The sequence below is a fragment of the Cebus imitator genome, unplaced genomic scaffold, assembly GCF_001604975.1.
Source record: "Cebus imitator isolate Cc_AM_T3 unplaced genomic scaffold, Cebus_imitator-1.0 Scaffold296, whole genome shotgun sequence".
Classification (NCBI taxonomy): domain Eukaryota; kingdom Metazoa; phylum Chordata; class Mammalia; order Primates; family Cebidae; genus Cebus; species Cebus imitator.
Genome location: NW_016107611.1, coordinates 1,375,433 through 1,393,896, shown reverse-complemented (window position 1 = coordinate 1,393,896; position 18,464 = coordinate 1,375,433). Strand labels below are relative to the sequence as shown.

Sequence of the window (18,464 nt, the reverse complement as noted above, 5' to 3'; positions counted from 1 at the left end):
AAAAAAAAAAAAAAAAAAAAGTAAAAACGACGGTCAGGAGCAGTGGCTGACACCTGTAATCCCAACACTGTGGGAGGCCAAGAGGGGTAGATCACCTGAGGTCAAGAGTTTGAGACCAGCTTGACCAATATGGTGAAACCCTGACTCTACTAAAAATACAAAATAGCCGGGCATGGTGGCACTTGCCTGTAATCCCAGATACTCAGAAGGCTGAGGCAGGAGAATTGCTTGAACCCGGGAGGTGGAGGTTGCAGTGAGCTGAGATCGTGCCATGCACTCCAGTCTGGGTGACAGAGTGAGATTCCATCTCAAAAATAAATAAATAAAATAAAAAATAAAAAGGACATGTTAGACATCCTCGGCACTCAGGATTTCCGCTGGGCTCTGAGCCCCCCCATGAGGGCAGGTCTGGGTTTGTCTTCGTCCTGGCTATGTATACAAAAAACGCCCCAGCACTCAGCCCCACCCAGGGCAGGGCTCAGGGAACGTTTGTTACATTTGTTGACTGCTTGTCACAGTCTTCAGTGTCTGAATGTGGGCCCCACCAAGGTCCACACTTCTGGATGTGTCCATGTGTCTGGGAAAGTGAATATTGGATTGTTCAACATGCACTCATTAAACATTCCTGGAGTGGCTTCTCTGTGCTTGTCCCTATGCTGGGGACACAGCAGTGATCAAGACAGGTTTGGCTGTGTCCTCATGGGGCTCTATCAAGTGGAAGAGATCAACCTGTCCCCAGTGATGACTCACAGTGGGCAGGGCTGCCGTGAGACCCCAGAGGACTTGGCAGCCAGGGCGGGCTTCCTAGAGGAGGGGGCATTGGAGCCACAACCTGGAGGACACATGGGATAAGGGAAAGAGGGGATGACCCAGCCGTGGTGGCTTAGGCCCGTAACCCCAGCACTTTGAGAGGCCCAGATGGGAGGACTGCTTGAGGCCAGGAGTTTGAAATCAGCTTTGGCAACATCAAGAAACCCCATCTCTACAAAAAATTAAAAATTACCCAGGTGTCGTGGCACTTGACTGTGGTTCTAGCTGGTTTGGAGGCTGCAGCAGGGGGGATCACTTGAGGCCAGGAGGTCAAGGCTGCAGAGCTGTGATTGTGCCACCGCACTCCAGCCTGGGTGACAATGCAAGACTTTGTCTCAAAGAAAAAAAAAAGTGGACAGGGTTTGTGTGCCTGGGGGCTGGTAGGAGGAAGACCAGGCTGGCTGCAGGGGTTAAGAAGTGTCTCTCCCATCAAGATCTCACTCCTCAATAAGGAGCCTGGGCTTTCTCCTGAGGTCACTGGGCAGCCACGGTAGGTTCTGAGCAAGAGCTGGGCAAGGTCAGGTTTGCGCTTTAGAAGAAACTAGAAAGTTTCTTCTAGCTGGGCCAGGCACAGTGGCTCATGTCGGTAATCCCAGCACTTTGGGAGGCCAAGGTGGGCGGACTGCTTGAGGTCAGGAGTTCGAGATCAGCTTGGCCAAAATGGTGAAGCCCCGTCTCTACTAAAAATACAAAGAACATTAGCCAGGCGTGGTGATGCACACCTGTAATCCCAGCTACTGAGGAGGCTGAGGCAGGAGAATCGCTTGAACCCAGGAGGCAGAGGTTTCAGTGAACTGAGGTTGTACCACTGCACTCCAGCCTGGGCACAGAGCGAAACTCCGTCTCAAAGAAAACAAAAGTTTCCTCCAGCTGCTAGAGTGTGAATGGGATGCAGGGAGGGCAGAATTGGGGCAGAGGACCAGAGAGGACACCAGGCAAGAACCCCAGAGGGTAAAGAGGGACCTGGAGCAGGTGCTCCCAGTGAAGAGGTGGGACCCTCAAGGAGTTGTGGGGGTAGCTGATGGGCCATCAAAGGCTGGGGTGTGGAGCTATGAGAGGAGGAATAAATGGGTGACGAGGCCAGGGGGTGCAGGCAGCCAGAGAGCACCCCCACTCTCGAGGGTCTGCTGGGCCCTGCACCTTCAGGGTTCCTAGGAGCCTATCAGGCCATGGTACAGAGCCTGGGGTTCGAAGGGCACTGGGGAGCCACGGAGTGGCAGAGAGTTGGGGGGCGGGTAACGGCAGCCCACGGCTGCCCTGAGGGATGAGAGACTGCCGCGGTGTTTGTGGGCCTGTGTGGGGCTCCAAGAGCGCTGTCTCCCTGGGATCTCACGGAGGCCCCGCCTGGCTCTGCAATGTGGGGTGGCAGCTGGAGCCTGAAGGAACCTGGTGTGGTCCTCAGCGCTGAGTCCACTCCCAAAAAAGTACACCTGGGAAAGTAGGGTCTCCACCCCTCGGAGCACAGAGGCCTCGCTCAACTCCCCTGTCCAGTGAGTGAAGGGTCCCAGTACCAGAGGCTGGGCTGGCAAGGCCAACTCGTGCCACCTCTGGAGAGCTTGGATAGTCCTTGTCACAGGCAGCCCTGGGGATGTGGATTGATACCCAATGCCCAAAGAGTGCTACAGCCAGGTGCCACTCAGGCCAGCTAAGCCTTCACCCCATGCCTCCTAACCTTGGGGATAAGTGGGTGTCAGCAGAAAAAAGCGAGGGCACACACTAGAGTGCTCCGAGGGCTGCGCTGAGGCCTCACGGTGGTGGGTGCCTCTGCTCATGGTCCACCCGACTGAGAGCTGTGCTTGGCCCTGCCTGGCAATGCCGGGTTAGGAGACATTCAGCAGGCGCACGGGAGGCTCCCGCCTGAGCCCAGAAGAGGCAGCTGGCAGGAAAAGGTACGGGGCAGCGAGCTCCCTGCAAGCAGCTTCCCCAGGAATCGGAAATGGGGCCGGTTAAGGAAATCTCAGAGGGCTGGTGGGAGGGCAAGAAGTGAGGAAGAGGCCTGGCTCGGCAAGTATGGGTCTTTATTTTTTTGAGATGGAGTTTTGCTCCATTGCCCAGGCTGAAGTGCAGCGGTGCAATCTCGGCTCACTGCAACCTCCGCCTCCCAGGTTCAAATGATTCTCCTGCCTCAGCCTCTCGAGTAACTGTGATTATAGGCACCCACCACCACACCCAGTTTTTATATTTTTAGTAGAGACGAGGTTTCACTATGTTGGCCAGGCTGGTCCCAAACTCCTGACCTCAAGTAATCCACCTGCCTCGCCAGGTGTGGCTCTTGACACAGGGTTACGATCCCCACCTTTCCACACCCCATACCCTGCAGGTCTCCTTCCTGGACCCAGGAGAGTCACTTCATCCCTGCTTGAAGCTGCTCTCCAAGGCGGCAGAGGAAGGAAAGCACGAGGAGGAGGGGCAGTGCTGAGTTTAAGTTAAACACCCATATGAATTTATTAAATCCAGACTGTGTTAAAGGGCGGCGGTCGGGGGGATGTGGTTGAGGGATGAGGGACAAGATGATGGACGGCCGTGGGCATCCCGTAGGGGGGCCCGGCCCCAGCCCCACCCCCGCCCACCCCCTCGGCAGCACCACATCAGCTTCACCATGATTCCCAGTGGTGCTGGGCTGGCAGGGCGAGATGGCTGGAAACACACAGGGACAGAGGGACAGACGGCGCCTCCACAAACAAGCCCTGGCCTGCCCTGGCCCCTACGTCACACGCTGGGCCCTGGCCCGAGGCGGGCCTCCCGCCACCCTGGCCTGATCTGTCCAGGGAAAGGGCGACAGGGAGGGGGGGTAAGGGGGCCGGGGCACAGGGGTGGTGGTCACCAGGAGCCGGAGCAGGCAAGGACCAGTTGCGACTAATCCTTTTTCTTGTCCTCTGCTGGCTTTGGAGGGGCTTCCTGGGGCTCGCTGGCAGAGCTGGCCCCCTGGGTGGGCCTGGTGGGCAGGGACGTGGAGGCCTCCTCCCTGGTGGTGGTGGTCGTGGTGGGTGCAGGTGTGGGCGTGAGGGCCCCTGCTGCTGTGGGAACCTCGGCCACAGGGCTGGCGGCTGTGGGGTCCTCTCCGCTCATGCCAAACTCGTTGACCCGAGTGGGGTCGACGCGGTAGATCCACCGTTGGTAGAGGTAGATGAAGAAAACCACATCTGGGGGGGGGTGGGAGGCAGTGAGGTCAGGACCGGCTGGTCCACAGCCAGGTGGGCCTGGGCAGAGAGGGCGTGATGCAAGGGCAGGGCAGAGCCCCCTGAGACTAAGCACCCCATGGGGCATGGGGGGCCGTGGCACCCCCTCAGACTTGGGCCCTGAAGCCTGCCTTGGGGCCCCCACCTGCCCGCTGGGCCTCACCATCCCTCAGGCAGCCAATCCGGTACATAACAGGCATCTTGATGACAAAGGCGAACAGGTCATCGATGAAAGTGTTGAGGGCCTTGTAGGTGAGCATGCGCCACGGCAGGTGGGCCACGGACTTGAGCTTGTAGTTGATGAAGAGCTGGGGCGTCATGGTGATGAAGCCTACAGTGAGGGGCACCGTGAGCGGAGAGACGGCCTCCCCCGCCGCTCCCCTGCATGCTCTGTACCGGCCATACCAGCCCCTCGCCACTTCCTACACCCGGGCACATTCTACCGGCGGCCTCTGAGCTGGTGGAGTCCTTGGTCACATCCACACGGCCCCTCCCTGGATATGTAAGGCCTCGGTTTAAATGTCCTCTCCTCAGAGGAACCCCCTATTAATGTGCATCCCCTCCACCACTCTGCCCTTCACAGTACTCATTACTGGCTGTGATTCACCCGATTTTGTTTCTTGAGACAGGGTCTCACTCTGTTGCCCAGGCTGAGGTGCAGTGGTGTAATCATGGCTACTTCGACTTCAGCCTCCTGGGCTGAAGGGATCCTCCCACCTCAGCCTCCCAGGTAGCTGGGACTACAGGCCCACACCACCACTCCCCACTAATGTCTGTGTTTTTTGTAGAAATTGGGCCTTGCCACTTAGCCCAGGCTGGTCTGGAATTCCTGGGCTCAGGTGACCCTCCTGCCTTGGCCTCCCACAGCGTCAGGATAACAGGTGTGAGCCACTGCGCCCAGCTCCACTTGGTTACTCGTCCTGTTCCCAAGACGAAAGCTCCCCCGAGGATGGAACTGAAGCATACTGTTCATGTCCTCCCCAAAGCCCTCTGACCTCGGATGGAACCATGTGTGCCCTCTGGGCTCCCCACCTCCCAGCTCTCCCCACTCTGGGTTGTCCCTGTCTGGGGATGGGTCTGTCTCCCACACTGCGCTGTGAGCCCCGGCCAGCAGGAGGCCTGCTCTCTCCTGGGGCGGCCGTGCCGCTCACCGAAGGTCAGCAGGAAGCCGTAGAGCATGCTGAGCACCCAGGAGTACCAGCCCTTGTGCTCCAGGTACAGAAGGCTGTAGACGGCGTAGCAGCCCAGGAGTGGGAAGAGGATCCAGGACAGGTACCGGAACGCCATCTGTGGGGCCACAGGGTGGGGCCCTTAGCCAGCCCCTCGGCCCTGCCTGGCAGCCCTGCTCCCCGCCCTCGCCCATCACACCTGGTCTGGCAGGCTGGGCAGGGGGAATTTCCAGGTAGCCCTGGGACTCTGAACTCCACCAGGAAGCAGTTATGGCAGGTGGGTGACACAGACGATGGGACACAGGCCACAAAGTGTGGGCCCAGCAGGGAGATGGCCGGCCCCTGGTCCCGCGGGCGCATGTGGGTACTTGGAGGCAACCCCCAGGGGCCCACTGTGCGGACACTCACATCATCATACACTTTGGTCGAGGACTCAATATACGTGGACTTGTCCTTGAATGACAGGCGGGGGAAGATACCTGCCACCCTGTGCTCCCGGTCCAGCTGTGGACGGGGGGTGGCCATGGTCAGTTGCCAGGCTGTCTCCTGTCCCACAAGCCAGAACCAGCCCCTGCCCTTCCCCACCGTTCCCAGTTCCCCTGCCCCATCTGTGACCCAAGAAATCCCCTGGTGAGAAAATCCCCTCAGTCCTGGGAGTGAGGCACGCGCTGGGAATCCCCCAGGGGCCAGCTCCAGGGTCTGGCTGGGCCACACTACCCCCTCCCAACCCCTGCAGACCCAGCCCCAGAGACAGCACGGTGCCCCAGTCTTACCCGGACGTCCATGACCTTGGTGATCTTCCAGAGGTCGATGAGGACCCCGATGAAAACGCTAACCTGGACCACGAAGTTGGTCTCGTTGTCCAGGATGTACAGGAGGACCACAAATGACTGGAAAACGCCGAAGAAGACGGAGCGCACAGACAGGCCCTCCAGGGACTGCCGGCTGTTCCAGAACTGGATATCTGTGTGCAGGGGGTGGGGGAAACGGGAGGCTGAGGAGCTGCCAAGACCCTCCTTCAGCTCCCTCAGGCCCCCTTGGCCTGCAGCCTCCTCACACCCTGGGGCGGGGCTGGGTCCTCAGGATGGGTGCTGAGCAAGACTCTTCTCTCCCAGGGAGGTGCTCTCATTCATCAGGTGGCCCCAGGGCACTAGATAGGCAGCACCCCTGGAGTCCTCCCATAGGACGTCAGCACCCAGCACCCCAGGGTGCAGTCCCCTGACTGATGGTGACAGCGACTGCTGCCATGGATGGGGCTCACCACGTGCCAGGTGCTAACGGCTGGTGGCCTGGCATGGCAGAATCTGGAGGGATGCTGGGTCTGTGCTATACTGTGGTGCCAGCCTGCCTCCCCTGGGCAGGAGACCTGTGCATGCGCTTCGAGACCACCTCCTCCAGGCCCCCACCCTGACACCGTGAAGGAATTGGCTCAGGAAACAAACAAGGGCTCCAGTTTGGAGCTCCTTCCAGTGCTCCGCCTGGATGCTGCCAGGGATCCATATCAGTGAGCTCCTAGCTCTAAGCCCTGGTCTCACCATGGACACCCCTCTCTGACCCTGCCTGGCTGAGCGTCTCACTGCAGCCACAGGACTCCAGATGGAAGCATGTGTACTGAGCCACCACGTCTGTGGCACAGTGGTAGAGCCCGGTCTGCAGGCCTGCAGGGTCAAAGCCAGCTCTGCACTCAGGGAGTGAGGGCTGTGAATTCTGGCCCATCTGTACCCCGCCCCATCCCTGAGCTCCCCCACATTCCAGAGCTCTGAAACACTCCAAAGGCTCACTCCACTCTCCCCACCCCTCAGACTGACCCCTGTCCCAACTGAGAATGGGTCGGGAGACCAGGTTCTGGTAGGGACGGGTAGGCCCAAGCCCCTCCTTAGACCAGGGAGGCCACACAGCACTTGTGCCAAGTGACGGCTGCGCCCCCTGCTGCGTGACATTAGGTGAGGAACCAGCTTTCTCGTGCCTCGTTTCTTACTGGACCCCAGGCAAGCCAGCTCCTAGGCAGAAGGGTCCTGTCTCCCAGGACAGCTGGTAGATGGCTGGCTGGGGTAAGCACTGGCTCCTGTGCCCATATGACACTGCATTCTTCCAGATGACAGCTCTCCATAATAGCAAAGAGCAGCCGGGCACGGTGTATTCCACCTGTAATCCCAGCACTTTGGGAGGCCAAGGTGGGTGGATCATGAGGTCAAGAGATCGAGACCATCATGGCCAACATGGTGACACCCCGTCTCTACTAAAAACACAAAAATTAGCTGGGTGTAGGTGGCATGCGCCTGTGGTCTCAGCTACTCAGGAGGCTGAGGCAGGAGAACTGCTTGAACCCAGGAGATGGAGGTTGCAGTGAGCCAAGATTGTGCCACTGCACTCCAGCCTGGCGCCTGGCAGCGGAGCGAGACGCTGTCTCAAAAAAAAAAAAAAAAATAGCAAAGAGCATCCTTTTTTTTGGAATAGGGTTTCACTCTGTTGCCTGGGCTGGAGTTCACTGGCGTGATCATGGCTCACTGCAGCCTTGACCTTTCAGGCCCAAGCCGCCCTGGTAGCTGAGACCACGGGCACACACCACCATGCCCAGGTAATTATTAAAAAGAAATTTGTGTAGAAACAGAATCTCACTTTGTTGCCCAGGGTGATCATCTCCAAATCCTGGGCTTAGGTGATCCTCCCACCAAAGTGCTGGGATCACGGGCGAGAGCCACCGCCACGCCAACAATAGCATTACAGTACCAGGAATACGACTACTCGTTCCTCCTGCCACCTCCAGGAGCTGCAGACAGAAAGCCACCCCCTTCAGACTGGGGTGCTCGAGGGAAGGAAGAAGTGGCCTGCAGGGCCTAGAAGGTAAGAGTTGGGGCTGGAACCATCTGCCCCTTCAGAACCACGTAACTGGGCGAGTAACATCCCTGAGCCTCTGGCTCCTGTAGGGCTCAGGGAGCTAGCTCAAGGTCACGCAGGGCAGTGCCTGGCATGTGGCCGCTTATCCTCAAATGCCGCCATCAGCATTGTCAGCCTTAGGACCTAGGGACCTTTGGAAAACAGTGTTCCTCCTTCCCACACGGGCAGGCCTTGTCTACTCAGTCCTGAGCTGCCTCCTGAGGCGGGCAGCCTGCCGGGCAGGGCGGCGGAGCAGCTCCGGGGCTTCCCTGCTCCTGGCTCTGGAGTTCCCCAGCCCGCTTCCTGGCAGTATCAGCCTGTCCTCTGCCCCAGAGGCAGGCCAGCCCCTCCCTCAGCTCCACACCCGGTAGATGGGAATTTTTGGGCTGGGAGTTTTAGGGCCACTGCCCCTCCCCAGCTTACTAGGCCTCTGGAGAGTGGGACTGAGAGACCCTAAGCAGCGGGAGGACATGTGGGTAGGAAGGGGAAGAGGAAGGGGGCAAGCCCTGTCCCCTGCCCTCCATAGCCCCTCACTGGCCCTGGTCCCGTTCCTACCATTCTTGAAGGCCAGGAACTCGAAGACACTGTGAACGATAGACACGATGATGGTGAGCGCCAGCAGGTAGGGGTTGGTCTCCAGCAGGGCCACCTGCAGGGGACACCTGTGAGCACAGCCCGCCCTTGCCCAAGAGCCCCCTCACTAGCTGGCTCCCTTCTTGTCCCGAGACCTGCCCTGCGGCTGCCTGGAGAGGGTAAGGTGAGGGTGGGCCAGCTGGGAGGAGACTGGATCAGAGATGGGCAGATGGGGACAGAGAGGACGGTGACTCACAAAGACAGAAGAGACAGGGAGATGGCACTAGGGGAAGAGGCAGAGACTGAGGGGGCGCTGCAGCGAGAGGATGAAGGGACACTGGGAGTGAGCAGCAGAGACCCAACAGTGATGACAGTCCAGGAGGCAAAGCTGAGCCTCACGCCACAGACACAGGCCAGCATTTCAGGACCCAGTGAGAGGGCAGACACACAGAGTCGGAGCCCATGCCAGGGAGACGGGGTCTGAGACAGAAGGAGGCAGGGACGGGTCTGGACCCAAAGGGCCTGGCCAAGCCATCAGAACAGCCTGGGGAGAGGACCCCCAGTCATCTAGAGCCGGAGGACTGGAGGCCCACTTCCTTTCGCTGCAGAGAAGGGACCTGGGAGGTTGTGAAACTGTGGGCAGAGGAGCGCCAGGCGGGAGATCCCACAGCCCAAGCTGGGCGCACTTCCCCTTGGCCTGATGCGCCCAGGAAGGTGCCGGGAAGCCCCGCCCACACTCACCTTCACCGAATCCTGCTCCTCATCTGACTGCTCATACAACTCATCACCCAGGAAGTTCCAGGGCGACTTGGTGCTCTGGGCGGCATAGAGCTGCCAGCGCCAGAGCGAGAGCGGGCAGAAGGAGACACGGAGCGGCAGGCTGGCCAGGCTCTCGTTGATGGGGTAGTAGTCCTTCTGCAGGTTCCAGTAGTCATTGAAGTAGATGATGGGGTAATAGTCACCACTCACAGCGTCAAACTTCACATCTGCAGCACATAGGGCAGGGGGGCACCGTTTGGCCCGGGCAGGAGGCCAGGGTACCCACGGGCCTCATATGTCTGGAGGGACCCAACAGGGCCCCTCTACAGAGAATGGAGGATAGGGGACATTTCTAGGCCACACTATGAGGAGCTAAAGGGCCCCCTGACCTCAGCAAAGGGGACCACATGCAAAGGGCAGGCAGCTCTCCACTGAAGGGGGCAGTGGTGGCTCAGCTCCAGCCCATGGCTGCCCCATGGGTGACCATGTAACCCCGTTTTATAAAAGAAGCCAAAAATTGTGGCTTTTTTTTTTTTTTTTTTTGAGACGGAGTTTTGCTCTCGTTGCCCAGGCTGGAGTGCAATGGCGCGATCTCGGCTCACCGCAACCTCTGCCTCCTGGGTTCAGGCAATTCTCCTGCCTCAGCCTCCTGAGTAGCTGGGATTACAGGCATGCGCCACCATGCCCAGCTGATTTTTTGTATTTTTAGTAGAGACGGGGTTTCACTATGTTGACCAGGATGGTCTCGATCTCTTGACCTCGTGATCCACCTGCCTCGGCCTCCCAAAGTGCTGGGATTACAGGCGTGAGCCACCGCGCCCAGCCAAATTGTGGCTTTTAAGTGATACTGCCTCCATTTCCAAAGTTGGCAAGTGATAAACATTTTCTGAAAAGGCCGGGCGCGGTGGCTCAAGCCTGTAATCCCAGCACTTTGGGAGGCCGAGGCGGGTGGATCACGAGGTCAAGAGATCGAGACCATCCTGGTCAACATGGTGAAACCCCGTCTCTACTAAAAATACAAAAAATCAGCTGGGCATGGTGGTGAGTGCTTGTAATCCCAGCTACTCAGGAGGCTGAGGCAGGGGAATTGCCTGAACCCAGGAGGCGGAGGTTGCGGTGAGCCGAGATCGCGCCATTGCACTCCAGCCTGGGTAACGGGAGAGAAACTCCGTCTCAAAAAAAAAAAAAAAAAAAAAAAAAAATTTTCTGAAAACAGTCTGTGGGCTGGATGGGACTTGTGTGTGGACCGATGCTGGTGTGTGGCGGTCAGTCCAGGGGTGGGGCTGTGGGACAGGGAGAGGGCATGAGAAGGGGACAGGACAGGGTGGGGAGCTTAGGAGGGTGGAGCCCTCCTCTGAGGGGGACGGGGCCAGGAGAAGGTAAGGAGATGGGCCCCAAACACCCTCCCAGAGGCCTCTGCAAGCAGCCGGCAGGGCTGGGAACTTACACTGATCCAGGGGAGGGGGCACGCTGCCCTTCACCCACGGCGTGTGGTCGTCCACAATGTTGATGGTGATGTTGGGGTGCCAGTGGGAGATCACCTCCACGGGCCCATAGTCCTCAGCCCTCTGAGATGACATGGAGGGAAGGGCCTCAGAGGCAGGGACCGTCAGCCTCTGCTCACTTCCTCCCAAGGGTTCCCATTACAATCTTTATCTTTGCTTTTTATTTATTTATTTATTTATTTATTTATTTATTTATTTATTTATTTGAGATGGGGGTCTCGCTATGTTGTCCAAGCTGGTCGCGAATTCCTGAGCTCAAGCACGATCCTCCCACCTCGGCCTCCCAAAGTGCTGGGATTACAGGAGTGAGCCACCATGGGCAGCCTTTTTCTTTCCTTTCCTCCTTTCTTTTCTCTCTCTCTCTTTTTAGGGAGAGATGGGGTCCCACTATGCTGCCTGGACTAGTCTTGAACTTCTGGGCACAAGTAATCCTTCTGCTTCAGCCTCCCAAAATGCTGGGATTATAGGCATGAGACACCTCCCCTGACACCCTTGGCAGCAGAATATCAGACACCACAGCAACTGCTAGCAGAAGGATCTTCTCCCTGGGCTTAGAGATTCTGCCCCCATGACTCTTCCGGCCACCAACAGGATCCTCCCACCCCACAGTGCAGAAAACCAATGCCTGCAGAGGCAGAGGCAAGGACCACCCCTCCCATGCAGGACCACCCGCGGAGACAGGAAGGCTCTTAGTGCCCACTGCAGGTGAACCACAGATTAATAGTCCGGCTCCGCAGCCCACCAGGAGTGACAGCAACTATTAATCCTACAGTTCCTACTAAAGCCATATTCTCGTGTGCCTGCCTGGTGCCAGGCTGAGCTTGGACTCTGGGGCCTGGCTGTGTGGGTGAGAGTCCTGGCCCTGCCACTTCCTGGCTGTCAGACTGAGCCAGGGAAATTGGGACTGTGAAAATGAGGTCTTGCTATGTTGCCCAAGCTGGTCTCAAATTTCTGGACTCAAGCACGATCCTCCCACCTTGGCCTCCCAAAGTGCTGGGATTACAGGAGTGAGCCAGCACGGGAAGTCTCTTTTCTTTCTTTCTTTTCTCTCTCTCTTTTTAGGGAGAGATGGGGTAGGCCCAGGTAACCTTGTCTGGGATCCTCCCTACTCTCTGAGATGCAGCCGCCTCCTAACCCCACTTACCAGTGGAGGAGCCCAGTGCTCAGGGAGGGGAGGCAGCGTCACCGAGCCTGCACAGTGGCTCAGTGGTGACAGATGACAGCCCCAATGGTCTGGTCCGAGCTGTGAACGGCCTGGCTGGTCCCTATAGGCCCTGCCAACCCTGCCCATTTACCTTGATCATTTCTGGGTCTGCTTCTGTCTCTCCCGTCAGGAGGTTCTTGGTTTTCTGAAATCGCCTGCGCTTGTATTTGTTGATCACTGTGGGTGACAGGTGGGGAAAGGAGGGGACATGAGATCTGCTGCCATCTGCAGCCTCCGGAGCCTGGACCCCTGGCCACCAGTAGTGGCTCATGGTCTCCTGGCATCCACCTTGCACTTACCTGCAGAGAGCAACGTGACCTGGAACACCAGAACAGCCTCCCCAAACCTCAACCAATCCCAGTTCCCCATCGTCATGGGGACGCCACCATCACCAAATGCCTCAGGCAGAAACCGGAGCTCAGCAGGGCACTGTAATCCTAGCACTTTGGGAGGCTGAGGCAGGCGGATCACTTGAGATCAGGAGTTCCAGACCAGCCTGGCCAACATGGTGAAACCCTGTCTCTACTAAAAATACAAAAATCAGCCGGGCATGGTGGCGGGCGCCTGTAATCCCAGCTACTCGGGAGGCTGAGGAAGGAGAATCACTTGAACCCAGGAGGCGGAGATGGCAGTGAGCCGAGATGATGCTGTTGCACTCCAGCCTGGGTGACAAGAGTAACTCCCTCTCAAAAAAACAAATAAATAAAATAAAAAGTAAAAACAAATACATAAATAAAAACAAGTGACTGATCCTGGCATCCTGCAGCTTTGGAACCCGACACTCACCATAGCCCCGGTGACCTCTGAACCCTCACCACCTTCCACTTCTCCTCAAATATGCCGACCCAGGGCCTTCGGGCGTGCTGCCCCGTCTCCCAGGAACGCATGCCCCTACACAATTTTGTGGCCTGTCTTCTCCGTGGCGTTCAAGTCCCTGGTAGAATGTCCTTCTTCCACAGGGCTTCCCTGGCCGCCCCACTGACTGAGGCTATGCAGTCATTCTCCTGCCAACTTTGTTTACTTCACAACATTTCACCACTCTCCAAAACCACCTACCAGGTGGTTTACCTGACTACTGTCTGTCCCTGCAACTGGCCTGCAAACCCTGTGCTGGGATGTGGGTAGGTACAGGGCCTGTTTTAACACACATGGAGCGCCTGCACAGGCCCAGCGATGACCAACTGAATACGTGACTATAAACAGGCAGCAAACAGTTCCAGAGAAGGCCTGAAGCCACCAACACGAGAAACCAACATGAGAAACACTTTGGGGCTGTGAATCCCCAGCCAGGAGTTGGCCTCACTTCCTCTCGCAGAGGCCAAGTTGGCCACAGGCTCCCTGCCACGTTGTCCGAATGCTGCCAGAGAGGAAGGGGCTTGTGCATGCCCATGCTCCATCCCCAACCTCTGCTGTGGCCTGGGGACTCTTCTTTTTTTGGAATCTTGCTCTGTTGCCCAGGCTGGAGTGCAGTGGCGTGTGATCCGCCCGCTCTGGCCTCCAAAAGTGCTGGGATTACAGGCGTGAGCCACACACCCGGCCCAAAAAGAAGTATTTTTCCTTTTCTGAGGCAGAGTCTTGCTCTGTCGCCCAAGCTGGAGTGCTGTGACGTGATCTCAGTTCACTGCAACCTCCCTCTCCCAGGTTCCAGCTATTCTCCTGCCTCAGTCTCCTGGGTAGTTAGGGCTACAGGCATGCACCACCACACCCGCCTAATTTTGTATTTTTAATAGAGATGGGATGTAACCATGTTGGCCAGGCTGGTCTCGATCTCTTGACCTTGTGATCCATCCACCTCAGCCTCCCAAAGTGCTGGGATTACAGGCGTGAGCCACCGCGCCCAGAGACTTTTCAGCTGTTCCTTCTACTGGAAAGGAAAACTCAGTCTGCCTTCCCTCAACTCTCCATCCTGCCCCTGGGACCAGAAAAAGACAGAGAAAGGAGAAAGGGAGTTGGCCAACAGCAGGGGCTCTGGGGTCAATCTTGGCTCTGAGCCCTACAAACTAAGGGATGCTGGTGAGTGATGTCACTTTCTCTTGGCCCAGGGTCTGCTGCTTATTTGCTTATCAGCACAATCATCATCCCCATCTTTTTTTTTTTTTTTTTTTTTGAGATGGCGTCTGTTTGTTCTTTTTTTTTTTCTTTTTTTTTTTTTTTTTTTTTTTTTTTTTTTTTTTTTTGAGATGGCGTCTCACTGTAACCTCTGAGTCCTGGGTTCAAACAATTCTCCTGTCTCAGCCTCCCGAGTAGCTGGGATTACAGGCATGAGCTACCATGTCCAACTAATCTTTTATTTTTAGTAAGATGGGGTTTCACCATGTTGGCCACGCTGGTCTCGAACTCCTGACCTCAAGTGATCCACCTGCCTCAGCCTCCCAGAGTGCTGGAGTTCCAGGGCTGAGCCACCACGCCTGGCCCATCCTCATCATCTCTGTGATTACTCAGTCACTGGGAATCTTCCTCCGTGTCCAGGGCGAGAAGCCAGGACCCAAGGGTTGACTTGGAGAAAATTCCAGGGGGACTTACTCCACTCCTGTCCACACCTGACAGACTGTCCAGGGAAGGAGGGACCCCACAGGGCTGCGCTGGCTGGCAGAGGGGGAGGCACAGGGCACAGAGGCTTTGGCTCAGGCAGAGAACACATTCTGCAGCTTGGAGGCATCCAGACCAATGGACCTGGCTCCCATGGGGAGGAAAAACCCCCCTTTCTTGGAGGAGAATCTTCTAGGGCTGCACCATCCAGTATGGGTTTGCTGGCCACATGCAGCTACTGAGCACTGCAAATATGGCTGGCCCAAACCAAGAAGTGCTGTGATAAAACACACACTAGATCCTTTTTATGTTTTAGACAGAGTCTCGCTCTGCTGCCCAGACTGGTGTACACGGGTACGATTTCAGTTCCAGCAACTGCTGCCTTCTGGGTTCCAGCAATTCTCCTGCCTCAGCCTCCCGAGTAGTTGGAACTACAGGTGCTTGCTACCATGCTCACTTAACTTCTGCATTTTTAGTGTTTTTTGTCATGTTGGCCAGGCTGGTCTCAAACTCCTGGCCTCAAGTGATCCCCCTGTCTTGACCTCCCCAAGTGCTGAGATTACAGGTGTGAGCCACTACGCCTCACCACACACATTAGATTCTGAAAACTGGTGCAAAGGGGAAAAAAACGTAAAGGGCCTTACTTTTTATACTGATTACATGTTGAAATGAGAATATGTTGGCCTCCATAAAACTATTAGGGTAATAGTTTTATTACCTTAATAACTGTAATATCCTTGTTTCTCTTTATCTTTTTATTTATTTATTTGTGAGACAGGGTCTCCCTCTGTCATTCAGGCTATAGTGTAGTGGTGTGATCACTGCAGCCTCGACCTCCAGGGCTCGGGTGATTCCCCACCTCAGGCTCCCAAGTAGCTGGGATTACAGGAAACCATGCCTGGTTAATTTTTGTATTTTTAGTAGAGGGGTTTTGCCATGTTGCCCAGGCTGGTCTCGAACTCCTAGGCTGAAGCAATCCTCTAGCCTTGGCTTCCTAAAGTGCTGGGATTACAGATTACAGGTGTGAGCCATCATGTTCCTGGCCTTACTTTTGTATTATTTTATTTATATTTCTTTTTGAGACAGAGTCTCACTTTGTTGCTTAGGTTAGAGTGCAGCGGCCTGGTCACAGCTCACTGCGGCCTTGACCTCCTGGGCTCAAGTGATCCTCCTACCTCAGTCTCCTGAGTCAGAGGATACTACCACACCTGGTACCACCACATCTGGCTAATAAAAAAATTTTTTTTTGGGCCTGGATCCTGCCAAAAAAAAAAAAAAATTTTTTTTTTTGGCTCACATCTATAATCCCAACATTTGGGAGGCCGAGGTAGGCAGATCACCTGAGGTCAGGAGTTCGAGACCAGCCTGACCGACATGGAGAAACCCAGTCTCTAGTAAAAATACAAAATTAGCCGGGCATGATGGCGTATGCTTGTAATCCCAGCTACTCAGGAGGCTGAGGCAGGAGAACCGCTTGAACCTGAGAGGCGGAGGTTGCAGTGAGCCTAAATGTTACCATTGCACTCCAGCCTGGGCAACAAGAGTGTAACTCCATCTCAAAAAAACCTTTTTTTTTCATTTGTAGAGATTAGGTCTCCCTATGCTGCCAGGGCTGGCCTCAAACTCTTGGGCTCAAGCAATCCTCTTCTCACTTTGGCTTCCCAAATTGCTGGGATTGCAGACATGAGCCACTGTGCTTGGCCTCTGTACTTTTAATGCCTTCTCTGACTCATATCCTAGCTCCATCGGACGGAGTTGCTCTAGAATACCGATTATTCGCCTTTTGGGGAAAAGGAGGGTTTTTCTCTTTTTGAAATGTAGATTCAGCCGGCGTGGTGACTCACGCCTGTAATCTCAGCACTTTGGGAGGCTGAGGCAGGCGGATCATGAGGTCAGGAGATCAAGACCAGCCTGGCCAACATAGTAAAACCCTGTCTCTAACTAAAAGTACAAAACTTAGCTGGGCACAATGGCAGGCACTTGTAATTCCAGCTACTTGGGAGGCTGAGGCAGGAGAACAGCTTGAATCAGGGAGTCGGAGGTTGCAGTGAGCTGAGATTGTGTCACTGTACTCCAGCCTGGCGACAGAGCGAGACTCCCTCTCAAAAAAAGAAAAAAGAAATGTCTCACTCTGTCACCCAGGCTGGAGTGGTAGTGGCGCAATCTCAGCTCACTGCAACCTTTGCCTCTGGGGTCCAAGCGATTCTCCCACCTCAGCCTCCTGAGTAGCTGGGATTACAGGCACATGACACCATGCCCAGCTAAGTTTTGTACTTTTAGTAGAGACAGGGTTTTACTATGTTGGCCAAGCTGGTCTTGAACTCCTGACCTCAAGTGATCCGTCTGCCTCAGCCTCCCAAAGTGCTGGGATTACAGGTGTGAGCCACCTTGGCCAGCCAAAAGGGGACTTTTCTGAACCCACACTCTCCTTCAGCTTGGAGTTGGTAGGTGGCTCACTCCAAGTCCTTCTGTGTCCCTGCTCCGAGGGTCCCAGCTCCAAGGCTGGAGAGGAGGGCCTGGATGATCATCGTATCCTTTTCAGGTTCACTGGCTGCAGATTCTATTTTACAGACCAGACTGATAGTGAACAAACCTCACCACACAACAACATGGATCACATTCACCAAAGACAGAACCACAGAAAATACTGCCATCGATCCGGATCAACGGGGTGATCAGGTGACTGTCAAACGGGGGTACAAGAATGCGGTGAAGAGCCACCCAGCTAGGTCACCTTCAGAGCAACCTCTGAAGCATCAGGCTGTTTAACCCAGACCCCTGGTGTGTTCCCTGCAGGGAAGCATCTGAGAGGCCATCCCTGTAGGTCACACCCCCCTCAAGCCACCTCTGCCCGGCTCTCCAAAGATCTCGCCACATGGACGCCAGCTGGGTGGGACACACCAACATAGCACATTCTGCAGACGCACTCACTCAGATCAGGGCTCAACTAACTCCACAAGACCTTTCCAAGTCAATGCTGGGGACCCATGGAGAAGTCATCAACTTTTCATTTCATCCAGCATAGGTGATAAAAAAAAATTGTCATCCTTTAGGACATTTTTATACTAAAAGAAGTAGGAAAGACCTAACTCATACAAACAGAATTCCGTCTGCTAATGTGCGACCCAAAACCAGCCAGATGGATCTTAACCAAATCCACAGGGAATGTCTGGAATAGTCCTCAATAAAATGAAAGCTGGGTGGAGTACACAGAATTCCTGTCAGGAGAATGGGGGGCTTTCTGAGAAGGCCATTCTCCAGATCCGCTCAAACAGGTACAGTGAGAGATTTCTACGGCTGCCAGTCAGGAGAGAGAGGACTCAAGGAAAAAGGTCACAAAGAGCTAGGCAAGGCTGGGTGCAGTGGCTCACGCCTGTAATCCCCGCAGTTTGGGAGGCCAAGGCGGACAGATCACTTGACGTCAGGAGTTTGAGACCAGCCTGGCCAACATGGTGAAACCCTGTCTCTACTAAAAATATAAAACTTAGCTGGGCGTGGTGGCGTGTGTCTATAGCCCTAGCTATTTGGGAGGCTAAGGTGAAAGAATTACTTGAACCCGGGAGGTGGAGGATGCAGTGAGCTGAGATCGTCCACTGCACTCCAGCCTGGGTGACAGGGCAAGATCCTGTCTCAAAAAAAAAAAAAGAGCCAGGCAAGCAGAAAGATGCCAACAATTATTAACCCCTGAAAACAAGAGGGTGGACAATGCTATGGTTTGAATGTTTGTCCCGTCCAAAACGCATGCTGATTCTCCCACCTCAGCCTCCCAAGTAGCTGCGAATACTGGTAGTTTTATTTTTTACTACTACTGGTTTTTTTTGAGAGACGTGGACTTGCTGTCACCCAGGCTGGAAGGTTG

At 55.5% G+C, this 18,464-nt stretch overlaps 1 protein-coding gene across 4 annotated transcripts in view; it reads right to left on the bottom strand.

Annotated features, from left to right (window-relative positions):
- Nucleotides 1–3,226: 3,226 nt before the first annotated feature.
- The window catches only part of CLPTM1 (CLPTM1 regulator of GABA type A receptor forward trafficking), a 40,078-nt gene continuing 24,840 nt past the window's right edge, over nucleotides 3,227–18,464 (bottom strand). For all 4 annotated transcript variants that reach the window (XM_017502422.2, XM_017502421.1, XM_037729223.1 and 1 more), the window contains 9 exons: nucleotides 12,168–12,253; nucleotides 10,815–10,935; nucleotides 9,350–9,594; nucleotides 8,591–8,684; nucleotides 5,932–6,122; nucleotides 5,567–5,662; nucleotides 5,141–5,276; nucleotides 4,153–4,320; nucleotides 3,227–3,953 (listed from right to left, as the gene is read on the bottom strand). In XM_017502422.2, coding sequence (XP_017357911.1) covers nucleotides 3,667–3,953; nucleotides 4,153–4,320; nucleotides 5,141–5,276; nucleotides 5,567–5,662; nucleotides 5,932–6,122; nucleotides 8,591–8,684; nucleotides 9,350–9,594; nucleotides 10,815–10,935; nucleotides 12,168–12,253 — 1,424 coding nt within the window. In that variant the 3' untranslated portion in view covers nucleotides 3,227–3,666. The remainder of the gene's footprint in view (nucleotides 3,954–4,152; nucleotides 4,321–5,140; nucleotides 5,277–5,566; nucleotides 5,663–5,931; nucleotides 6,123–8,590; nucleotides 8,685–9,349; nucleotides 9,595–10,814; nucleotides 10,936–12,167; nucleotides 12,254–18,464) is intronic.